The 19516-nt window shown below is 41.3% G+C and overlaps 2 protein-coding genes across 3 annotated transcripts in view; both read right to left on the bottom strand.

Annotated features, from left to right (window-relative positions):
• The window catches only part of mosmoa (modulator of smoothened a), a 53153-nt gene extending 50182 nt beyond the window's left edge, over positions 1 to 2971 (bottom strand). For both annotated transcript variants that reach the window (XM_015945627.3, XM_070542741.1), the window contains exon 1: positions 1650 to 2971. In XM_015945627.3, coding sequence (XP_015801113.1) covers positions 1650 to 1755 — 106 coding nt within the window. In that variant the 5' untranslated portion in view covers positions 1756 to 2971. The remainder of the gene's footprint in view (positions 1 to 1649) is intronic.
• A 2720-nt stretch (positions 2972 to 5691) lies between these two features.
• Positions 5692 to 18072, bottom strand: uqcrc2a (ubiquinol-cytochrome c reductase core protein 2a). The gene is made up of 14 exons (XM_015945628.3): positions 17898 to 18072; positions 12500 to 12601; positions 12224 to 12373; positions 12022 to 12086; positions 11863 to 11919; positions 11656 to 11780; positions 11395 to 11492; positions 11207 to 11264; positions 10955 to 11050; positions 8381 to 8580; positions 8117 to 8197; positions 7951 to 8027; positions 6949 to 7102; positions 5692 to 6305 (listed from the first exon to the last, which is right to left on the bottom strand). The coding sequence occupies exons 1-14, from the start codon at positions 17928 to 17930 to the stop codon at positions 6222 to 6224; spliced, it is 1380 nt and encodes a 459-aa protein (XP_015801114.3). The 5' UTR covers positions 17931 to 18072; the 3' UTR covers positions 5692 to 6221.
• Positions 18073 to 19516: the final 1444 nt, after the last annotated feature.

The following is a 19516-nucleotide window of genomic DNA, read 5'->3' as shown; positions in this document are numbered from 1 at the left end:
GCCCCGCCCATTCCAGAGTCAGCCCCGTCCATTCCATCAGAGTCAGTACAATTCCTTCCAGTTGTCAGACTCGATAGCATTCTGGAACCAAAGAGGGTTTTATAGCTAAAAAATACAAGATTGAGGACGGAGGTGAGAAGTTAACTGAACAGTTTTTGTAAAGGTTCCATATAATTAAAAATCTAACTTTTGGAACTTTTTATCATGTTATATTGTCATTTCCTCATAAGAAACACGCCAAAGCCATTTTTGGCCTCATTCATGCATTTTCCTCCCATCTCAGCTTCAATTTGGTCTCCTCCCCTGAAGTGGGTCTGGTCTTGGTTCTCAAATCTGGATATTCTGTGAATTTTCTGACAAATTATTTCTGAAATGACTTCTACTGAGACACCGCCAATAAACCATACATCCCCATCTCCAAAGACACACTGGATAGGACAATTACATGTAACGCCACTTCATTCATATTAGATGGGGTTGGGTTGAGGCTATGGAGGCAGGTTTGCATGTAGTTTTGCGCAGGTTCGACTCCCAGTGGCAGAAATCTTAGGTAGATTACAACTCCTTTTCTTAATTTCTAGCTACACTTGCCAGTACTGTTTACAACAATTTACTGGTATACCGTTTACAATATAATGACTAATGTGTTTATTTATTTATTCGTTTATTTAGCCATTGTGAGTCCATTTGTGAGCAGAGTTTCAACTAAAATGCTGTTTAGGAACGACCAAATTCAAAGAACTTTTAGAGATATAAATATTTTGCTGAAAATAAACATTACAACTAAAATATAAACGAATTCAATGTTTCAGCTGGCTAAATAGATTGATGCCGACCTCACCGAGAATCGAACTAGCATCTGCTGAGGGGGAAGCAAAATTTGCTTCAGATGATCTTACCACTGGACTACCAGAGCACATATGACAATCACCCATGCTGTTGCACCACATTATTGTTAGAGCGGCTGTGGGCAGATATCTGCTAAAAGAAATCGTTTCATTTCAAGATGTATTCAGGCTTTGTCATGTAGCAAGTTATATTTATCTTGTTTAATTGGAGCATAGAACATAGCATTAACATTTGTAAAGTAGTAACAGCCATAATTCATGTGGGTCAGGTTAGTTTGCGATGAAGTTGGAAAACAAAAACGGAAGTCAGTGGGCTAGGCTGAGTTTGCGTGAATGGGCGGGGCTGACCCTGGTGCAGCTCCACCTTATGGTGCAGCTCCGCCTTTGTGGTTCTGCAGCGAGCACCCTCTCCAAAAATCTGACACACCATAAAAGCAATCTAAAACAGGCTCTTTTTTGTCAAAGCAGTACCCCAACCATCTCATATGGCCCAACTCAGATCCATTTTTAAATCACTAATAGGTTGGTTAGAATAGTTAAATATAGCCAAATTTACTAGCTTTAGATGTTAACCAAGGAAAGCAAGGAATTGTGGGTAATTTAGTAACAGATTAAGCAGCTGACAGGGATCTTTGATATATCCAATATGAAGCTGTAAGACTGATCTAATAACAACACAACCAGTGCTGATGGAGAGGGTAAAAGATGCTCCCTCCCTGTGCCATGTGATGTGGAGTCAGAAGCAGGAAAAGATGCAACAAACACAAAACATATGAGCTGTTAAAAATCAGATTAGTTTACCTGTTGATTCGCCAGTGTTGATCCAGTCTGGGTTTGCAATGCTGGCTATTGCGAAGATATCGGCAGCCAGAAACAGGCACCCTGAAATGATTGTGAGTTTATCCATTTTGAGCCAGTGGAGCGGCAAATGAGGTGGGAAGTGTGGCGGTCCTTGTCCAAATGTGACCCCAGGTGTTGGGAGGCTTGGGTGGGCTGTTATCTGTCTAACCTCGCCCCCTTTAACAACAGGAGCCCGCTGTTGTGGTTCTGCTGTGCATTTTGCAGCAACGTTAGCCCCTCCGCGTCGAGCAAACGTGAGCCTCCAGCTACAAAAGGCTCAAATGTGACGCACAAAAGCATCACATCTCAGCAGCCTGAGGTGGTCCAGAAACTTTAAACGATACCTCATTTAGCGCCAAGGCTCTGGTCCGCTTGTGTTGTCTTTCGGATCCGCTTAGCAGCAGCGGGTGCAGCAGCAGCAGCAGCAGCATCGGGTACAGCTGCAGCTAGCAGACAGCTACGGGCTCGGTGAGCCGAGCTGCGGCCCAAAGGCGGCTCTACGGCCGAGACCGCAACTGCGCTTGCATTTCAGAAACAATGTCACACCAACGGAGGTCCAGGAGATGCAGGTCAAGTTTCTGCCACTTCCAAATACCCGTGGATTTAGCCAAACTTTACCCGTCAGGGAAACGAGAGCCCATCACCCCGTCCTCCAGCTTCAGGCTCTCGGTTCTCCTTCTCCGCTGGAAGAGCATCTGGTTCTTTCAGTCCATTAGCTCGCCAGCTTCCCTCCTCCTCTTCTCCCGTTCGGACCGCAGGAAGACGCTTGAAAACGCAGCGTATTTCCGCCCAGCAGAGTTTAAATGTCCCAACGAGGACGGGAAATGGTAGCGGTATTGTTATGTTTTTCCACTCGTAAGCCCACCGCTAGCTCAGCCTCCCCTTCTGCCAAATGACATCAAGCAGACACCCCCACCTCAACACAGAACGGGGGACTACGACCTAATCTCGCGATACTTTGATGTAACGAGATCCTGCTTTAGCCTCGAGTCAGTTGTGATCTTAGGGCGGATAAGAAAACAAAAGATTTTTGAGCAATTAAATTAAAAAAATCCGTATCAGAAATCTAAACGCACACGTCACCAAATTCAACAAAATAAGACAGATGCTAAAAGAAAACAAACAAAAATACTTAATAATGTCAAAAATCCAATTACATCCAGTGTGTAAAGTTGTTGCAACAGATGTATAAAAATCCTGTTTAAAATTTAAATAAACTAACAAGCCCAAAAAAGACCAGCCTTGAATGATCACATAAAATATATTTGAGGTGGTTAAAAAGCAGAGGTGTGGACTCGAGTCATTATTTTAATGACTTCTGACTTGACTTGATAAAATCTATAAAAACTTATGCCAATGACTTGTGACTTGAATCGACTTGCATCTGTTGACTTGATGATGACTTGAGCATATTTGATATTTTAGCACAAAAGTGGCACGACATGGACAAAAATCATGAATCATTCTTCGTTCTGGGTGTGATCTTGTACTGCTAAATGCAGCAGCACTTTGTTTATAATCAGTTTCAGTTGCACTTTCTGCTCGTTTGAGCAACTAAATAAAGCTGTAAGAAGCTTGAGTTTATTATCATTGTCAATAAATTGAAGTTGGACAGATGACTTGATTATGACTTGAAAATTAAAAGTTAAGGACTTGGACATGACTTGGACTTCCACATCATTAACTTTGGACTCAACTTGGACTTGATTGTCTTTGACTTGGACTTGACTGGAAAGACTTGTGACTTACTTGTGACTCACAAAGCAGTGGCTTGGTCACACCTCTGTTAAAAAGCTCCTCAGTGGCTGGGTCCCAGGAGTAGATGAGACTCCTTAGGGCTCTGGACGTTGTGGGGCTTTGCTGGCTGACACTCTGCTTGGACATCAGGGGCAGTTCCACTGGATTGACAGATCAGGGTGGTGCCCCCCAATTTAAAAGGAGTGACCGCAGAGGGGGATTACACTCCTGAGACTCTTTGGTAAGGTAATATCAGGGGTTATGGAGAAGAGGGTCCTCAAATTCAGGAGGAGCAATGTGGTTTTTGTTCTGACAGTGAAACACTGGACCAGCTCTATACCCTTCGGAGGATGCATGGGAGTTTACCGTTAGGAAGGTGCATGAGAATTCCCCCAACTAATCTTTGTGTGTTTTGTGGATGTGGAGAGGGCGTTCAGCGTTCACCACAGTGAATCATTCATCCAGTCACACAAACATTCACACACTGTTGGTGATGAGCTCCAATGTAGCCACAACTTCCCTGGGGCACACTGACAGAGTCGAGGCCCTCGTTCACAGGCGCTACCAGTCCCTCCGACCACCAACAGCAGGAAAGAAGGATGAAGTGTCTTGCCCAAGGACACAACAGCAGAACACTCTACAGGGAGCCAGGATTGATCCTGCAACCCTCAGATTACTGGACAACCCGCTCTATCTCCTGAACTACTGCTGCCCCCAAACAGGCCCCTTGATATAGGTTTGTTAGGTCCCTAATTGGTGTCAGAGCTCGGTCCGCATTGCAGGCAGTAAGTCAGGCTCGTTCCTGGTGAGAGCTGGACTCCGCCAAGGCTGCCCCTTATCACCGATTCTGTTCATAAGTTTTACAGACTGGATTTATAGGCACAGCCAAGGTGTTGAGGGGACCCATTTTGGTGGCCAAAGGATCAGGTCTACAGGTCTCTGCACTTTGCAGATGATGTGGTCCTGTTGGCTTCATCAGAGTGTGATTGTAAGCTCTCACTAGAGGAGTCCACAGCTAGTGGTGCACAGGGTGTGAAGCAGCTGGGATGAAAATCAGTTCCTCCAAATTTGAGACCATGGTTTGGAGTTAGAAAAGGACAGAATGTTTTCCCCAGGTTATGGATGAGGTCCTGACCCAAGTGGAGGAGTTCAAGAATCTCAGCGAAAAATGGTGTCGGACATTTATAGGCAGGTTGGTGCTGCATCAGCTGTGATGCATTGTACCGGTCTGCTGTGGGGAAGAGAGAACTGAATCGGAAGGCAAAGCTCTCAGTTTACAGGTCGATTTACGTTCTAAACCACACCTACGGTCACAAGCTTTGGTAGTGACCAAAAGAATGAGACATGCGGCCAAAATGTGTTTTCTCTGTAGGGTGTCTGGGCTTAGAAGCTCTGTCATCCAGGAGGGCCTCGGAATAGATCCGCTGCTCCTCCACATGGAGAGGAGCCACTTGAGGTGACTCGGGCTCCTGGTTAGGATGCCTCCTGGACGCCTTCCTGGTGAGGTTTTCCAGGCACGTCTAACTGGGAGGAGGCCTAAATTAAGACCTAAGACACAATGGAGGTAATGTTTCTTGGCTGGCCAGGGAACACCTTAGGATTCCCCTGGAGGAGCTGGCCCAAGTGGCTGGGGAGAGGGAGGTCTGGGCCTCTCTGCTAGACTGCGACTGATCCCAGTTAAGTGGGTGGATTTGGATGCATTTATATACACAAACACACTGTACAATAAGCTAAATGATTAAATTCCCAGAAAGTTGTAGAAATCTGAAAAAAGAAATATTTAAAAATAATCAACAGAAATTTTACCTATTTTATTTGAAGCATTATCATTTACATTTACTTAGACTAAATTCTTATGAACTGAAACAGAACCACAACATGAATGCCACTCAAACTGGGAGTATTTGTGCCACCTGCAGACAGTCTGGGGCCACAGATCATAAACATAACAAAAACGTGAGTTGATGTGAATTTAGGGCAAAAGAGCTTAGATAACACTCAAAAATAATTTATCTGAGAGCAACATATTTGCAATCATCCAAGTCTTGTTGTGATTGAGTAAAAAGGGCACCCAGACTTCCTTTTCTGGTTCTTCATCTCTCATCCACAAGGCTTCTTCAGTTTGTCTTTTGAAAGATGTAAAGTTTTAAAAACCTGAGAAATTAAACAATTTTGCATTTTATTAAGACTCGCTGATAAAAGAATCGAGTACAAGGTTTAACGTGGCAAACACCCATACAGAGATACAGGAACTCAAATGAGACAGTTCAACATATAATGATTTTATTGCCGTTATTTATGTACATTTTAGTGACGTTGATGTTAACCAAAGCTTGGTTTACAGCTGTTAAACCTGCTGACTAAACAACCACAAGCACAGCTGCACAAAATCTGGTTTCAACAACTTTTAGCTCTAAACGCCTTAAGATTTAACATTTACATTTGCATTTGGGTCCCCCCACTGGCTGATGGACCAAACAGCCCCTTCATGCAGATGCTCTTCAATGGATGAAGAAAGGATCTTATTGCACCAATGTGATCATGTCAGACCTCACACCCATCAGATCAAATTTACAGTCATTATTATACATGTAAAAATTTTGTATTGAATTACATCGACTCCAGGAAGAGTAGCTGTACAAGTTACAGCTAATGGGGATCGGAATAAATGAGAAATGAAATGACTTTATTTTACATTGATACACAACTAAAGCAAGGAAAGAGCGATGTATTTGATTTCTGTAGCTTGCTTTTTAACTCTGATAGTCACAGAAAACCAGTTAAAATAAGACAGATTCATAATTCATCTACAAATGGTGTGTTAACAAGATGTCCACTAGCTGCCATGGTCTTTTTGCCATCCACAAACTTTTTTGCTGCCTGCAAAAAAGAAAAGGAACAAGTCTTTAATTCATTGCTTAACATTTTCTTATATTAACGAATCTCACAAATTCTTTGTAAATGTGAATATTTATTTTTAAAACCACATTGCAAAAACAAAACTCAAACAAGAATTTTAGACATGGCAAAAATCTCTAATTCTCACTGAGTGCAGCAGCTGCTTCTGCTTTCCAGCAGGCGATCAGGGTCAAATTTAATACAAACAATCAGTTTAATTCATCTATTTCCCATTTAGTGTATCTAGAAAGCACAGAGAGGATTTATTGGAGGAGACTGAAGGATTTTGTTTAAAGGTAAGAAGATCTGATTCCTTTTCGGAAGGCAACAGCATTACAGTAATGTTACCATGGCAACAAACTTGAGGTCAAACGATGCAGCGGAGGCGTCACAAACCAAACAACATTCAGTTCAGCACTATTAGTTCTAATGTTTCTGTGTTCAGTTTGATTGTTTTTACAGATCCACTAACATTATCTACGCACGCGCGCACGCACACACACACACGCACACACACACACTTTGCTGATCTTACATGAGTTATGTTGGCATCATGTAAAATAAGAGTTGCATTTAAATGAGGAAAAAGATAAGAGGATGAAGATGTTTTTCTTTAAACACTAACCTTCATCACATCATCCTTAGTGACTGCATCTATAGCCTGGAGCACAGATTCAGGGGCCTGATAAGCTGCAGTGGTCAGAACCTGAGCTCCGATCTCTCCCAACAGACACTCAGAGGTCTCCATCGACATCAGACACTCAGCTTTCACCTGGTTTCTGTGAAAACAGAAAGTGGGAGAAACAGCTGGTATGTTCTGCATCACAGAGGTTCAGGGGAAACTTCTCTGAGGCTATGTTCACACTGCAGGCAAAAGCGCATCAAATCCGATGTTTTCCCCCCACATGCGACCCATATCTGATTTTTTTATGACAGTGTGAACAGCACAGATCCAATTTTTTCAAATCCAATCCATTTAACTTTCATAAGTGGTACTGACTCCGATACATATCTGATGTTTCTGAAAGTACTGCAGTCTGAAAGGTCATGTGGCATTAAATTCGTCTTTTATGTCACCGAGTCAACGGAGGTGAGCGTCGTGTGTTGACGTTCCTGAGGAGAAGCGCTGACAGAAGGATTCAGGAGTCTGTCTGGACAGCCTGATAAGTTTTGGAATTAAAAATACAGAAGAGCCTGAGAACGGGAGCGGGAGGTGCTGCTGGATCGAAGCTTCTCACCAGTCTCTGGGGTTGTCCGTGAGGGCGGGGAGTTCTCCACGAATCATGAATTAACTTAATACCGGAACATTTTCGGTGAGTAATCATTTGGGAGGATGACAGGAATAAAGAGTAGTAGAAACAACAGTTTCCAGCCTAAACGGGAGAATTAACAGTTGTGATCCTGATCCTGTGGATGAATCGCATCATAACTCCGCCTCTCCTGGCTCCGTTATGACTCCACTGAATGTGACTTCTTGTCTTCAGCGCATGCGGGTCGCTTTGGGGCCGTGACACGTTCACACTGGAGAGTTTGATGTCGCTTTTCAGTCATAATGTGAACAGCTTAACAAAAAAATTCGGAAATGAGCATCAAGGCCTGCAGTGTGAACGTAGCCCAGTGAACTCACTTTGATCTGACGAGGTCAGCCTCTGATATGCTTCCTGCTGCTACATTGTTCACCTGGGCAACAGCTGCTTTGATCACCTACACACCGAAAGTCAAAACGGACAATGTGAGAGCTGATCTGAGCTTTCTGTAAAGTTCAGATGGAAGTTGGATTCTTAAGCCTTCACCTCTCCAGCAGAGTGCGCTTGTGCGATCGTATAGATGCCAAACAAACCAGAGTCAGAGTACGAGGCATTGAAAGCAGTTGCCTGGAGACAACACGCTCATTAGTTTTACTATTCTGGGACAAAATATGGTAGATAACAAGTTTTTTAACTTCTTTGAAGGTTTAAAAAAGTGCTTAACATGATTTTAAAAGTAACAATTTCTAGTCTTGTGTCTGTTTGTGTGGCTCTCAAACAGAAGCACAGTGATTTTGTTCTCCTACTCACATCAAATGGTTGTGTGGTGGCTTTAGCAATACCCTGGCTCAGTTTACTGGAGGGGCCAGAGCCACGTTTCACATATGGACCAGCTCCCAGGATCCTTTGCAAAACAGTGAAGGCATTGGCCTCGGCACTACCCGTCACACTGCCCTCACTGACGATCAGCGCGTGGACCAGGTCGTCGCTGTTCTTCAGTCGCAGCTCACCTACAAGCCAAATAACACTGTAACAAAACTCTAAAAGATTAGGCACAACAGCGGCGGTTAGGATGCTTTAGATTTAACTTCAGCACTCATTCCCTTAAAAAAAGTCTAATTTCACTCACACATATTTTCCTTTTAAAATTCACTTATGGAATTTAAAAAAAGTACAAATATTTAGTATTGTAGCTTTCAAGTGTGAACATTCACTTGTTTTGTTTATATGTAAATTACTTAATTAAAGGTACAATATGTAAGAACGTTACAGTGAAGTAATCACAAAGCAGTCTAATGTCTCAAGCATGTTGGAAGGGAGGTTACATCTAAACAGATGTCCTTCTTAGCTGGCTGGAGGGTTGTCCGTTTTTCTCCTTTTAAAATGGTCAAAGAGGGACGTAGTCGCTGTTTGCAATCTGTGAGCGCGTGAGCTCTGTCTGCATTCGTAATCCGACAACAGCAGACAAAAAGCTTAAAGAACTGACGCAAATAAAAGGAACAAGAAGCTATGGCATCCTTTAAGCTTTACTCTAATGCTGATTAGCTAACGTTAAGCTAACACTGCTGACAGTGATTTAGAGAAACAGTCATCTCTAAAAAGAATTCAAGCAATTTTTTTTTCAATTACCAACAGTTACAGTGAAAGGTATGTGTGAAGTTAAATTTTCATCAACTGTGGTGTTTTGCTTCCTTTATTGAGTTTATATTCCCTCTAATGATGGAGACATTCTACTGTGTAGCAAGTGCTCACTGCCGCAAAACACCCGAGTGTTAACAGCATGTAGGAAAATGTATTAATCTTCTTAAAAAAATGCTGTACATGACACGTCTTTGCTGGTCATATACTGTTGAATTTTCTAGCGCTGATACATAACTGGCAACAGCAATCAATCAGACTTTTTTCTCAGAATTCTGACTTCAATAATCCTGAGAAGAAAAGCCAGAATTATTTTTTCTCTCTTTTCAGTGGCCCCAATCCTCTTCCGTAGTACGGTGACAACATGTCAATAAAACATATAATTACAGACATTTCTATTAGGGATGCACCGTGGGATCGGTATTGGTGCCGATACAGATACTGATACCAGTATAGCGATTTTTTGTGTGGTAGAAGTATCGGTATCGGTAATCGGTATCGACGAGTATTCAGACCCAAGTATCGGTATCGTCTCGGTTTGGAAAAAAGTGGTGTCATTGCATCCCTAATTTCTATCTTTGTTTTGATTATAATTATGGCCACAGTCCTTTTAATTCTGTGTATTCATTTTACAGGCTTATTTACTGAAGCTCAACATAACGGTCTAAGCCAGAAATCTTGCTTTATTGTTTGTTTCTTAGTTAAAGGGACTTTACGGAGTTTTGAATTTTTACACTCGCGATTGCCCCCTCAGGCCAAAAGCGTAACGGCAGCTTCAATAGTAGGCTCGTGCACGAGGCGCGCATGCTGTACGTGCACATTCCTTAACGAAAATAACAGCTGAGACAGTCCTGTGTGTGTGTGGCACAGAGGACAGGAAAATGCGCAGCTAATTAATTAAATAATTTGGTTCTGTACCTTTCTCTTCAGCACAGCCGACAAAGGTTTAAGATGGGTCAGTCTTCCTGCATGCTCAGATCATTCCCTTCCCTTGCTTGAACAATTGTTCCAAAATGAAAGTTGAACCCACATCTTTTTTATCTGTGAATGCAATGCCGTTCGGCGAGTCTCAAATAAAAATGTGGGCATCTTACTGTAAAAACATATACCATTAATGTAAAAAATAAACTCTAACTAAACCATATTCACATCCAGAATCGAACCCGGGTCTTCTGCACGAGAGTCCGACGTCTTTCTAGGCGAGCTAAAGCGCCAGTGATGTATTTTGTATCTGTAATATTTATATGCTTGATGACAGCTGAAACAACGTTCAAAGAATGGTTCGGAGCGAAAATGGCTATTTTGTTGCTAATTTGCAGGAAATATCTAGAAGAAAGTAGCTAAGGGTCCTCAGAAATGTAGCTAGGTTCATCACTAGGCGTGAGGAACAGTGACAAAGTCGCTGAGTTGGCACTACCTCTCTCTGCTGCTAAAGCTATGGATAGCAAATGCTACGGGCTATGCCTGAGCGTGAACGCGCATGAAGCAGCCTGCTCGACTTGAGCAGCTCTCTTTTTCTGTGATTTTACAGAAAAACAGGCAATCACAGTAAAAATGCTAGGGCTCATTCTACAGGACCAGGGCATTGCAGGAGAATGTATGAAGAAGAAATTTATTATTTCTATACATGTTTTGGCTGTCAAACTTCCATAATGCCCCTTTAACACGTGTTACTTATTTGCTCATATTAACTTAATTCCTTTTACTTCCCTGAATGTGTTTTTGCTGTTTAAAATGAGTGTTTACCTCCACGGTACACTGCTTTAGTCACAGGAGCTCTAGCTCCACTGCGAGCTCCCAGAAGACCCTCGCCCACCTGCTTCAGGATGGAGTGATTCACACCTGGATGAATGCATAAGACATAACACACACCTGAGCAGGTTTCACTTTGACTCTATCTTTGGGAATAAGCCCAACAATAAGAAATAAACAATGTGAAATAACTAATAGGAAAAATAAAGTCAGATCAGGAAAGTGAGGTGATTAAATAACACTCACCTAGACCTACAAGAGCCATTCTGCCAGAGGTGAAATTATCCTCAACAAAGGAGTGTAGCTACAGGAGAGGAAGAGTGTGTGAGGGCTACACAAACTAAGAAACTTTGATTAGTTACATACATTTCTATTCCAATCATTCACCAAGGACAATATCATTTCCTTTTAAACAACAATAACCAGATTTCTACCTGTTCAGAGGAGATCCGACCAACCATGAAGTCAGGACAGTACAAGGAGTTGGACAGGGCGTTTTTGTACGCTGCTTCATGCAACATCTCCATTACATCTTTAGGAGGAAACAGAAGAAATCTAAACTTCAAACAAAGATTTGTTGATGTCCCACGCAGAATATATTTGGTGTCATTCACCTCATAGCTTGTTTCCCCTCAATATCAGGAGCTAAAAACCAGATAAAACTCTAGATCATGAACCAGCTGATGGATACTCACTCATCTGAGGACATTGCTGAACCAAAGCCTTGTCAATCTTCACCCTGGGCGTCAGTTCATTCACTTCCCATGGTCGAAACTCCTGCGCCGTCGTCACGTTGACCAGAAACTCTAGGAGCGGTTCTCTAAATATATGTAAGGCGTCTGCAAATGCTTAGATCAGGTATGAGCACAAACACCTCCAAATACTTAAAGACAACAACTTACATATCATCTCTCAGACAGTCTGCAGTGTAGACCATGGTCTCTCTGGATCCCGTCACACTGGACGTGAGGAAATGAGAGTTCAGGTGATGAGTGTTGATGTTTACACTTAGCGACAGGAAGTGTGTATGTGTGTGTGCCGTGTGTGCTTTGATGGCTGACCTCAGGCTTCCTCCCAAGGCTTCCACACTGTGACAGATCTTAAAGGCAGATGCTCCCTTTGTTGTCTATTAAAAGACAAAAACACCAACTGTCAGACAATCAGTAAAGATGGAAGTTAAACATAATTCACTGAGCTGTCTCAGGAATAACACATCTACTCCATCAAAGCATCACACATTTACCAAAAGTCCTCACAAATTACCAGGTTTGCTGCCAGTCGTAACACGTGAGAAACACCCAGGTTTTCGGAGGTCTCGAAGCGACTTCCAGCTTTCACAAACACACCAATGCTCGACAAAGGGGAATAGTTCTCCAGGGACGCGATTACCAGCCCGTTTGGGAGTTTCGACACCTGGAGTAGGAAAGAAAAACGTTACCGGAAGACCAAAATATAATCTGTAAAAAGGAAATGTTTGACTTTGATTTTGTTTAGCATATTTAGAATTTTTGTTTCTGCTATCAGAAGAGCAGCACCTACTTGGACATTCTGTGGAGGAAAAGGTGCCGTTCGGGCAGGTTTTAGGCTTGAAAGGGGTTCAGAGAGAGTTTGACCCCTTCTGGCAGCAGCATAGCTGCGTTTCTGTAGGGAAGGATGATAAAAACAATGACTTATGTAGGTGGGTAATTCATTCAAGGTGTCAAGAACTAGAGTGTTTGTGTGAAAATGTAACACCCTGAGTCCTTTAATATTAGATAACAGCAGGTGACCATTTTAATATGTTACGACTGTCTGGCCCATAGGTTAGATGTCCCCCATCTTCCTGTACAGACTAATAGCTCAGCAGGTCTTTTGATCTACTGCACAGGGCTGCATTCCTTATGTACGCTCTGGCACTTTCACAACAAAGACAAGCTTTACATCTTAATATCCGATTCAGCTCTTGTGATTTAATTCTGAGGCTTTTTAAACTACAAATAAATTCTGTTTTAAAAGTGCATTATGTAAGAATGAAGTAAAAATGACATCCTGTGGTCAAATTTGGGTACTGCAGGCCATTTTCAAAACACAGTCCCTTTCTTACTCCTGTTCTAAGTTTCATGGCTGTTGCCAGCTGCGGCTCAACACCAGAAGATTCTACATAACAATAAAAGATGAGTCATACACAGTAAGCTGATAGGTAGAAAAATACATTTCACTGTAATATTGAGTTGTTCTTTTTAGAGCTGCCTATATGCTTCTAATTCACTGTTAGCATTGTTGGGTTAAAGTTAGCCTCTAGCCTTCTTTACCTGATATTAGAGTAAAACAAAATATACGGTGGCTTTTTAGGGTTACAAGAAATAACTTCAGGGTCACTCCTCTTACTGGCAAAATTTTTTTTCCACAATGCAGCTGCTTTTTGCCAGCTGGTGTCAAATTAAAAATGCTGATGCAGCTGCATTAGTTGGTACCTTGCGGCTCTCACATCGTTACTTTTTGGCCATCTTGAAAAGAGAAAAACTTACAACTCCCCAGCCGGCTAAGAAAAAATCTATTTCAACGTAACCTTTCTTCCAACATGACTGAGACGTTGGGACTGCTTTCTTAATATTTCACCCTAAAATTTTTACATATTGTGCCTCTAATAACATCTTGCATGTTTTCTTTAATCAATTTCCCTCTGGGATTAATAAAGTATTTTTGAATTGAAATGAATTTTGCAGATGGCGTTTTGTGGCTTGGTTATCAAAAGTAATATCTTACCAGCTGTAGATTAGGGCTGAACGATTAATTGCATATGCAATTGCATTGCGATGTGACAAAAGGAGATTTTCTAATCGCAAAGGCTGCAATTTGACTGACAGCGAGTTGTTAGCACAATGCTAATATACATTGAAAAACCCATAGGGATGCTAATGCTAATACCGCCGAATAGATTCTAACAAATTACGAATTAGGAACGTGCCAAATTATTACATTTGGAGTCTAATAAAAAGTAAAAACTACCATTAATCAAATAAGTACAGAAAGATATTTTAATAAAGCCAGAAAAATGTACTTCAACTACACTGAGTTTTGGCTAGCAGCTGTGAACGTAACTGAACTATGGAAACTCTGCATGGACAAGACGTCAAAAACTCTAAACACAAAAGACTTCAATAAATGGGACACTTCTTTCCTGCAAATAAATTTTCACAGTTGATGCTAATGCCTATTCTCCTTCAAGGGATGTGTTCCTGGCTGCAAAGCATTGCACCTTCAAAGACAATATGTTGTCTTTACTTGTGAGTGTTCATGTATGTGTAGACAAATAAACTTGTTGATATATGTAGATACATAAACTTGTTTATATTCAGTACAAGTTACATAGATTTTTTTTTTTTTTGCTTCCGTTAGTTGAAAAATGAGAAAAGCCCCTTGAGAAAATAATTGTGAATTAAATCGCAATTGCAATATTGAAGAAAATAATCGCAATTAGATTATTTTCCAAAATCGTTCAGCCCTACTGTAGATAGTACTAGGTGTAATACCTAAGTTTGGGGAAATAGAGATGAATTCCAAACAAACAGATGAGCTAAAATTTGGTCAGAAAGGGGATGGTTATTACGTGTATAAATGTCACATTACATAGTTATTCTGGCAAAATTATAATAAAATTCCATCCAGAATGGCTAATGTAGTTAACCACAGAATAGAGAAAACAGGTGTGTCCGAATCCAGGGGCAGGGTGCTTGTGAGGCATTTTGAGGTCGATGATATCACAGTGCGGCGACAAGTACTGTCCGAATTCCAAGAAAATTTGGTTCAATATCACTCATCCTTGTCTAAACATATGATATGGCCTAAAATCAATACCACGATACATTGAGGATTTCACCTCGATAAATGGACGATAGCTACAGGTGCAGACCTGCCAACCTTGTCAAAAATTTTCGAGTACCACTTGTGTGACTTTTTTTTTGGCAAACTTTTGTAATTCCATTGCTTTTCATTCTGTAATCTCCCCATTCACTAGATGGAAAATTTTATAAACACACACACACACACACACACACACACACACACATACTTGTTCATAGCTCTTATTTTAACTAGTAAGGTTATAGACATTTTTACAGTTTGATCTGACTCCAAAGTATCATGTATTTTAATATTAAACAGTAAAACTCTTAAGTTTCCTTATATATTATTATATATTATAATATTCACATTTAATTTTTTTCAATTCAGATTAATAAAAACAAATATTTATATGTATTTAATGGTAATTATTTATTTTGTATATTGCAATAGGTGTTTCTGTTCTCAAGAATGTAATATTAAATTGGCTTAAAGCACATATGCACACATCACCAGGGCTAATTTACTAATTACCTGCAGCTCCCTGGTGGCTTATGTCCACATCATGATTGCAGATTGTGCAAAATGCATGGTGAGGTTGTTTAGAGGGTCGCAAGCATCGCCACTGTTCTTGATATTAGGACAAAAACTTCTGAGACACATGGACCCTCTTCTTTTTGGCAGGTCTGCTAACCAATACCTCCCTGTCTGCTTCTCCCTCATCTGCCATAGCGTGAGTTGCAAAACGAGCTGCGAAAAAAATAATGGCTGCATGTTTAAACTGTATAAATTATCACATTCCTCCTTATATCCAGGCCAAATCTATCTGCAATGGATAAAGGCAAACACACACACAGCTGCCTCTTTCTCTTTAGTCGCAGATTTTTTATTTTTTTCACTCAGATTTCAGCTTGAATATTCAACAGTGAAAGTAACGTTACGCGTTCACATTCACCAAAAGACAGCCGGTCCGGCCCGCTGACACACACACATGTGCACGCATGCACACACACACACACACACACACACACACACACACACACAAACAGTTTACCTTATCAGAACAGCAGCGAGTGGCGAACCGGAGAGAGGAGCAGCGGGCAGGACGAAGCAGGGAGGAGGGGGCGGGGGTGTTACGCTATAGGCTAGGCAGGATAGTTAGCTCTGGTTTTTCTCTGCTTTTTTCAATCAATCAATCAAAGCTTTATTTATAAAGCGCCTTCCGCAACCCTGTCAGGAAGCCCAAAGCGCTGATTTTTACGATGATTGGCTTAAACTTCTTCACCACGTCGCCGAGTCGTGTTGTCAGACATGAGTACCATACGTGCATATTTGCCACAGAACTCAACTCGCGTATCCGCAGCTTTTTGCGTAGTTTATGGGCCATGCCCATCTGTACCGGGTCGGCCCGGGCCGGGTAGCCCCAGTCGGCCCCAGCCTGGCCCGGTTGATTCCACACATCCTTGTCTTAAGCCCATGTGGGCTGATTCTACCCACCAATCAGAGGCTTGCTCTAATGGAAGGTGTGAATTTGCTGTCAGCAGTGGGTGTGTTGGCCCTGGTCGGCCTGAAGCAGACCCCCTCGAGAAGAGGGCTGAGAATGAGCCTTGTTTGGCCCGGAAAAATACCAGGCCACCCAGATATGTAAACAACCTACGCTACCCGGCCCGGGCCGACCCGGTACAGATGAGGGGTGAGTCGTACCAGCGTAAATAGATGCCAAATTGCGTACTGGCTACGCAAAATACATACAGGTTGGCAGGTCTGCAGGTGTGCGCAGAAACAATAGTTGTCCACTAGATGGGGCTGTCACATGTATTACGTTGAGATTCAAGGTGGTACAGCTTCTTAAAGGGATATGAATGTTGCCAACCCACACACATCTTTTCATTTTTTTATTAGGAAATGTATTGACGTGGGAAAAATGATCTCAATATGAGTCAGAAATTTCGATAACAATAATTTTTTAATTTATTGCCCAGCCCTAATTCACAATCACCACGTTTTTTTTAACTCCACTTGATCGTGAATGTGCTACACGCTAGCTTAGCATTAGCTAATCTGCACGTATACTCTCGATCCCAAACTTTGGACCATTTCAGCCTTTTACAATGGTATGTCTTTGCTGGTTTCTCTATTTTCCTAACCAGCACCTAGAGTACCACATTGTGAGCCAGTAAAATGTGTGTGGCGCTCACATTTAACAAAGCTTTGAATCATTAAAAAAATGAAATGAGGAATTTAATTGATCAAACCATTCGAAGATTCGTTTCAGTCCTACATCACATTGTTCATTAATCTGATTGGTCCTTGTGCTGTCCAGTTGCGTGCAAAGACAGTTTGGTAGACAACCATTGACTCCTCCCGTACAAGTGAGCCATTTCAACGGTCTGAGACCAGACTAAACATTTACATATACAGGATGGCATGCGAGGCTAATACTTTGCAACTGACCCCCCAAAACTAGAGCTTTCCTAATTTGTCAAGTCAGAACTAATCACTGTTTCTCCAAACTGAGGCCCTTCAAAGAGACATTTTCAAGAGGTCAGATAGTAATAGTTCATGCTGCAAGCTGCAACAGATCTGAACTAGCCATTCATTTTAAATTAATGGCCTAATTCAATACATCAAGGTCACATGGCATAATTACTTAAATGTATAGAAATAAAAATACACATTCAATGCTCAGAGCTTAAACCAAACCAGCTTGTTTACTGCAAAGTCATAGTCATCTGAGATAATACTGTATCACATTTCATCAGAATGTCACAAAACTTTGATAGTATTTATTGAAATCAAAGGGCCACGTGAGTTGAAGGGTGACCTTCAGGTTACATTTAAATGGGCACAGAGACAGACAGGTCAGCTTAGATCGTTTCTGATGTGTTATTGTTGTTTTCTACACACTAGAACAATCTAGTGGGTGTAAACTTGGGGAGTCTTTGCCATACGGTCAGCCGTATTTAGAGGCTTCACCTGGCCATGTGTACAGCTAACTAGCCAGCGTGCTAACTGCAACAGGGACTTTGGTTGTCATGCAGGTAAACAAACTAGGGGAGCCGAGTTTAGAAGCCACGGCCAACACTGCTGACACCTGGCAAAACACCGAACTCACCGAGAAATTATACAGAGACCGGACTCCTTTCATGGCTCCTGAATCTCTCCTTCTACCGGTGTTGTACAAAAAAGGCCACGAATATTGCTGTTTTGCCTTTTGCTTCGGCAACAGACGGCCAAGATTTCTAGGCTAGACCTAGACGACGGACAGATTACCCACAATCCACTGGGGCGAAACAAAGCGAGTAGGGTGCTTTCTTTAGCACAACACCGGCTACTGACTTTAAAATCAAAAGCAGAACTACCACAAGTTAAACTGGTATAAATAAAAGCTGACGTTTCACAATAGAAACTGTTCAAATCAGTTCTCACTGTTTTTTGTCGATTATTTTTCAATGTTTTATTTTATTTTAATCACAGAAGAGCTATTTTGCTAAAGAAATGGTTGTAAAACTTGTTTATGGATACATAAAAACGTTTTTTTTTCTTCCTTTCCCTTATTAGAGTTAACATTTTGGGATTGTATAGTCTGCAATACAAAAACATGAAAAGGAAACATTGAGAAAAAATATCTGAAAAAGATGAAAAAGAATTCAATTAAATTCAGTTCATTTATAAAGCACCAAATCACGACAAGAATTGTCTCAAGGTACTTCACAAAGCAAACACTCCAATGAATGTCAAAACCGGTAGAAACTGCACTACGACTAAGAAATGAACCGATGTGGATTTTTCATTTGCCGATACTGATGCTGATACGTAGAGGTCATGGTCTATAGCAGGGCAATTCAGTTCCGGGCCTGGAGGGCCGGTATCCAACATGTTTTAGTTTTAACCCTGCTTCAACACACCTGATTTCAATCAGCAGGTGATTAACAGGCTTCTGCAGAGCCTGATGAGCTGCTGCACAGGTGATTCAACCACTGAATCTAGTGTGTTGGAGCTGAGAATCCACTAAAACGTGCTGGGTACCGGCCCTCCAGGCCCGGAATTGAATAGCCCTGGTCTATAGCCAACATTTACTGCAGATTTTTTGGCCTGATTTTATAATCAATATCTAAACGTTTTCCACCTTACCTGCATGCTTAAATGTGACTTATAACAGTGAACCAGTTTTTAAAGCCTGACTTTATCCAACTGTTGGATCTTAATTGTATTGCACTGCTCAGTATGAAAATCAAGCATTTGACCAAAGGTAATTAAATCAATAAAATTACCAAGTATTAAATATACAAAATTAGACAAAAATAAAAGCCAGTTACAATAATATATATTTTATTATGATTTTCAGGAACATACATACATTTAAATAAAATCCTGAAGCAGCACCGGGTTTGCTGGGGCTTTACCAGACTTTAAATTGGCTCTACTTAAGAGGTATCGGTCAGTGCTTATAGAGAAAATGCAAATATTGGCCAACAGATTATATTGGTCTTTCCGCAGTCTCAACTTATTCTGTACATTAAAGCAACAACCCGGAGTTTTTCCCCTTCCAGAATTTATGCATGACTTTTTTAGAAATCCATGAAAGTGAGTCTTATCATGTACTGTGTTATACAGGTCCTACTCAAAAAATTAGCATATTGTGATAAAGTTAATTATTTTCTGTAATGTACTGATAAACATTAGACATTTGTATATATTAGATTCATTACACACAACTTAAGTAGTTCAAGC

The sequence above is a fragment of the Nothobranchius furzeri genome, chromosome 12 (genome assembly GCF_043380555.1).
Source record: "Nothobranchius furzeri strain GRZ-AD chromosome 12, NfurGRZ-RIMD1, whole genome shotgun sequence".
NCBI lineage: Eukaryota > Metazoa > Chordata > Actinopteri > Cyprinodontiformes > Nothobranchiidae > Nothobranchius > Nothobranchius furzeri.
Note: the sequence above shows the minus strand (reverse complement) of the source record. Positions and strands in the feature narration are given on the sequence as shown.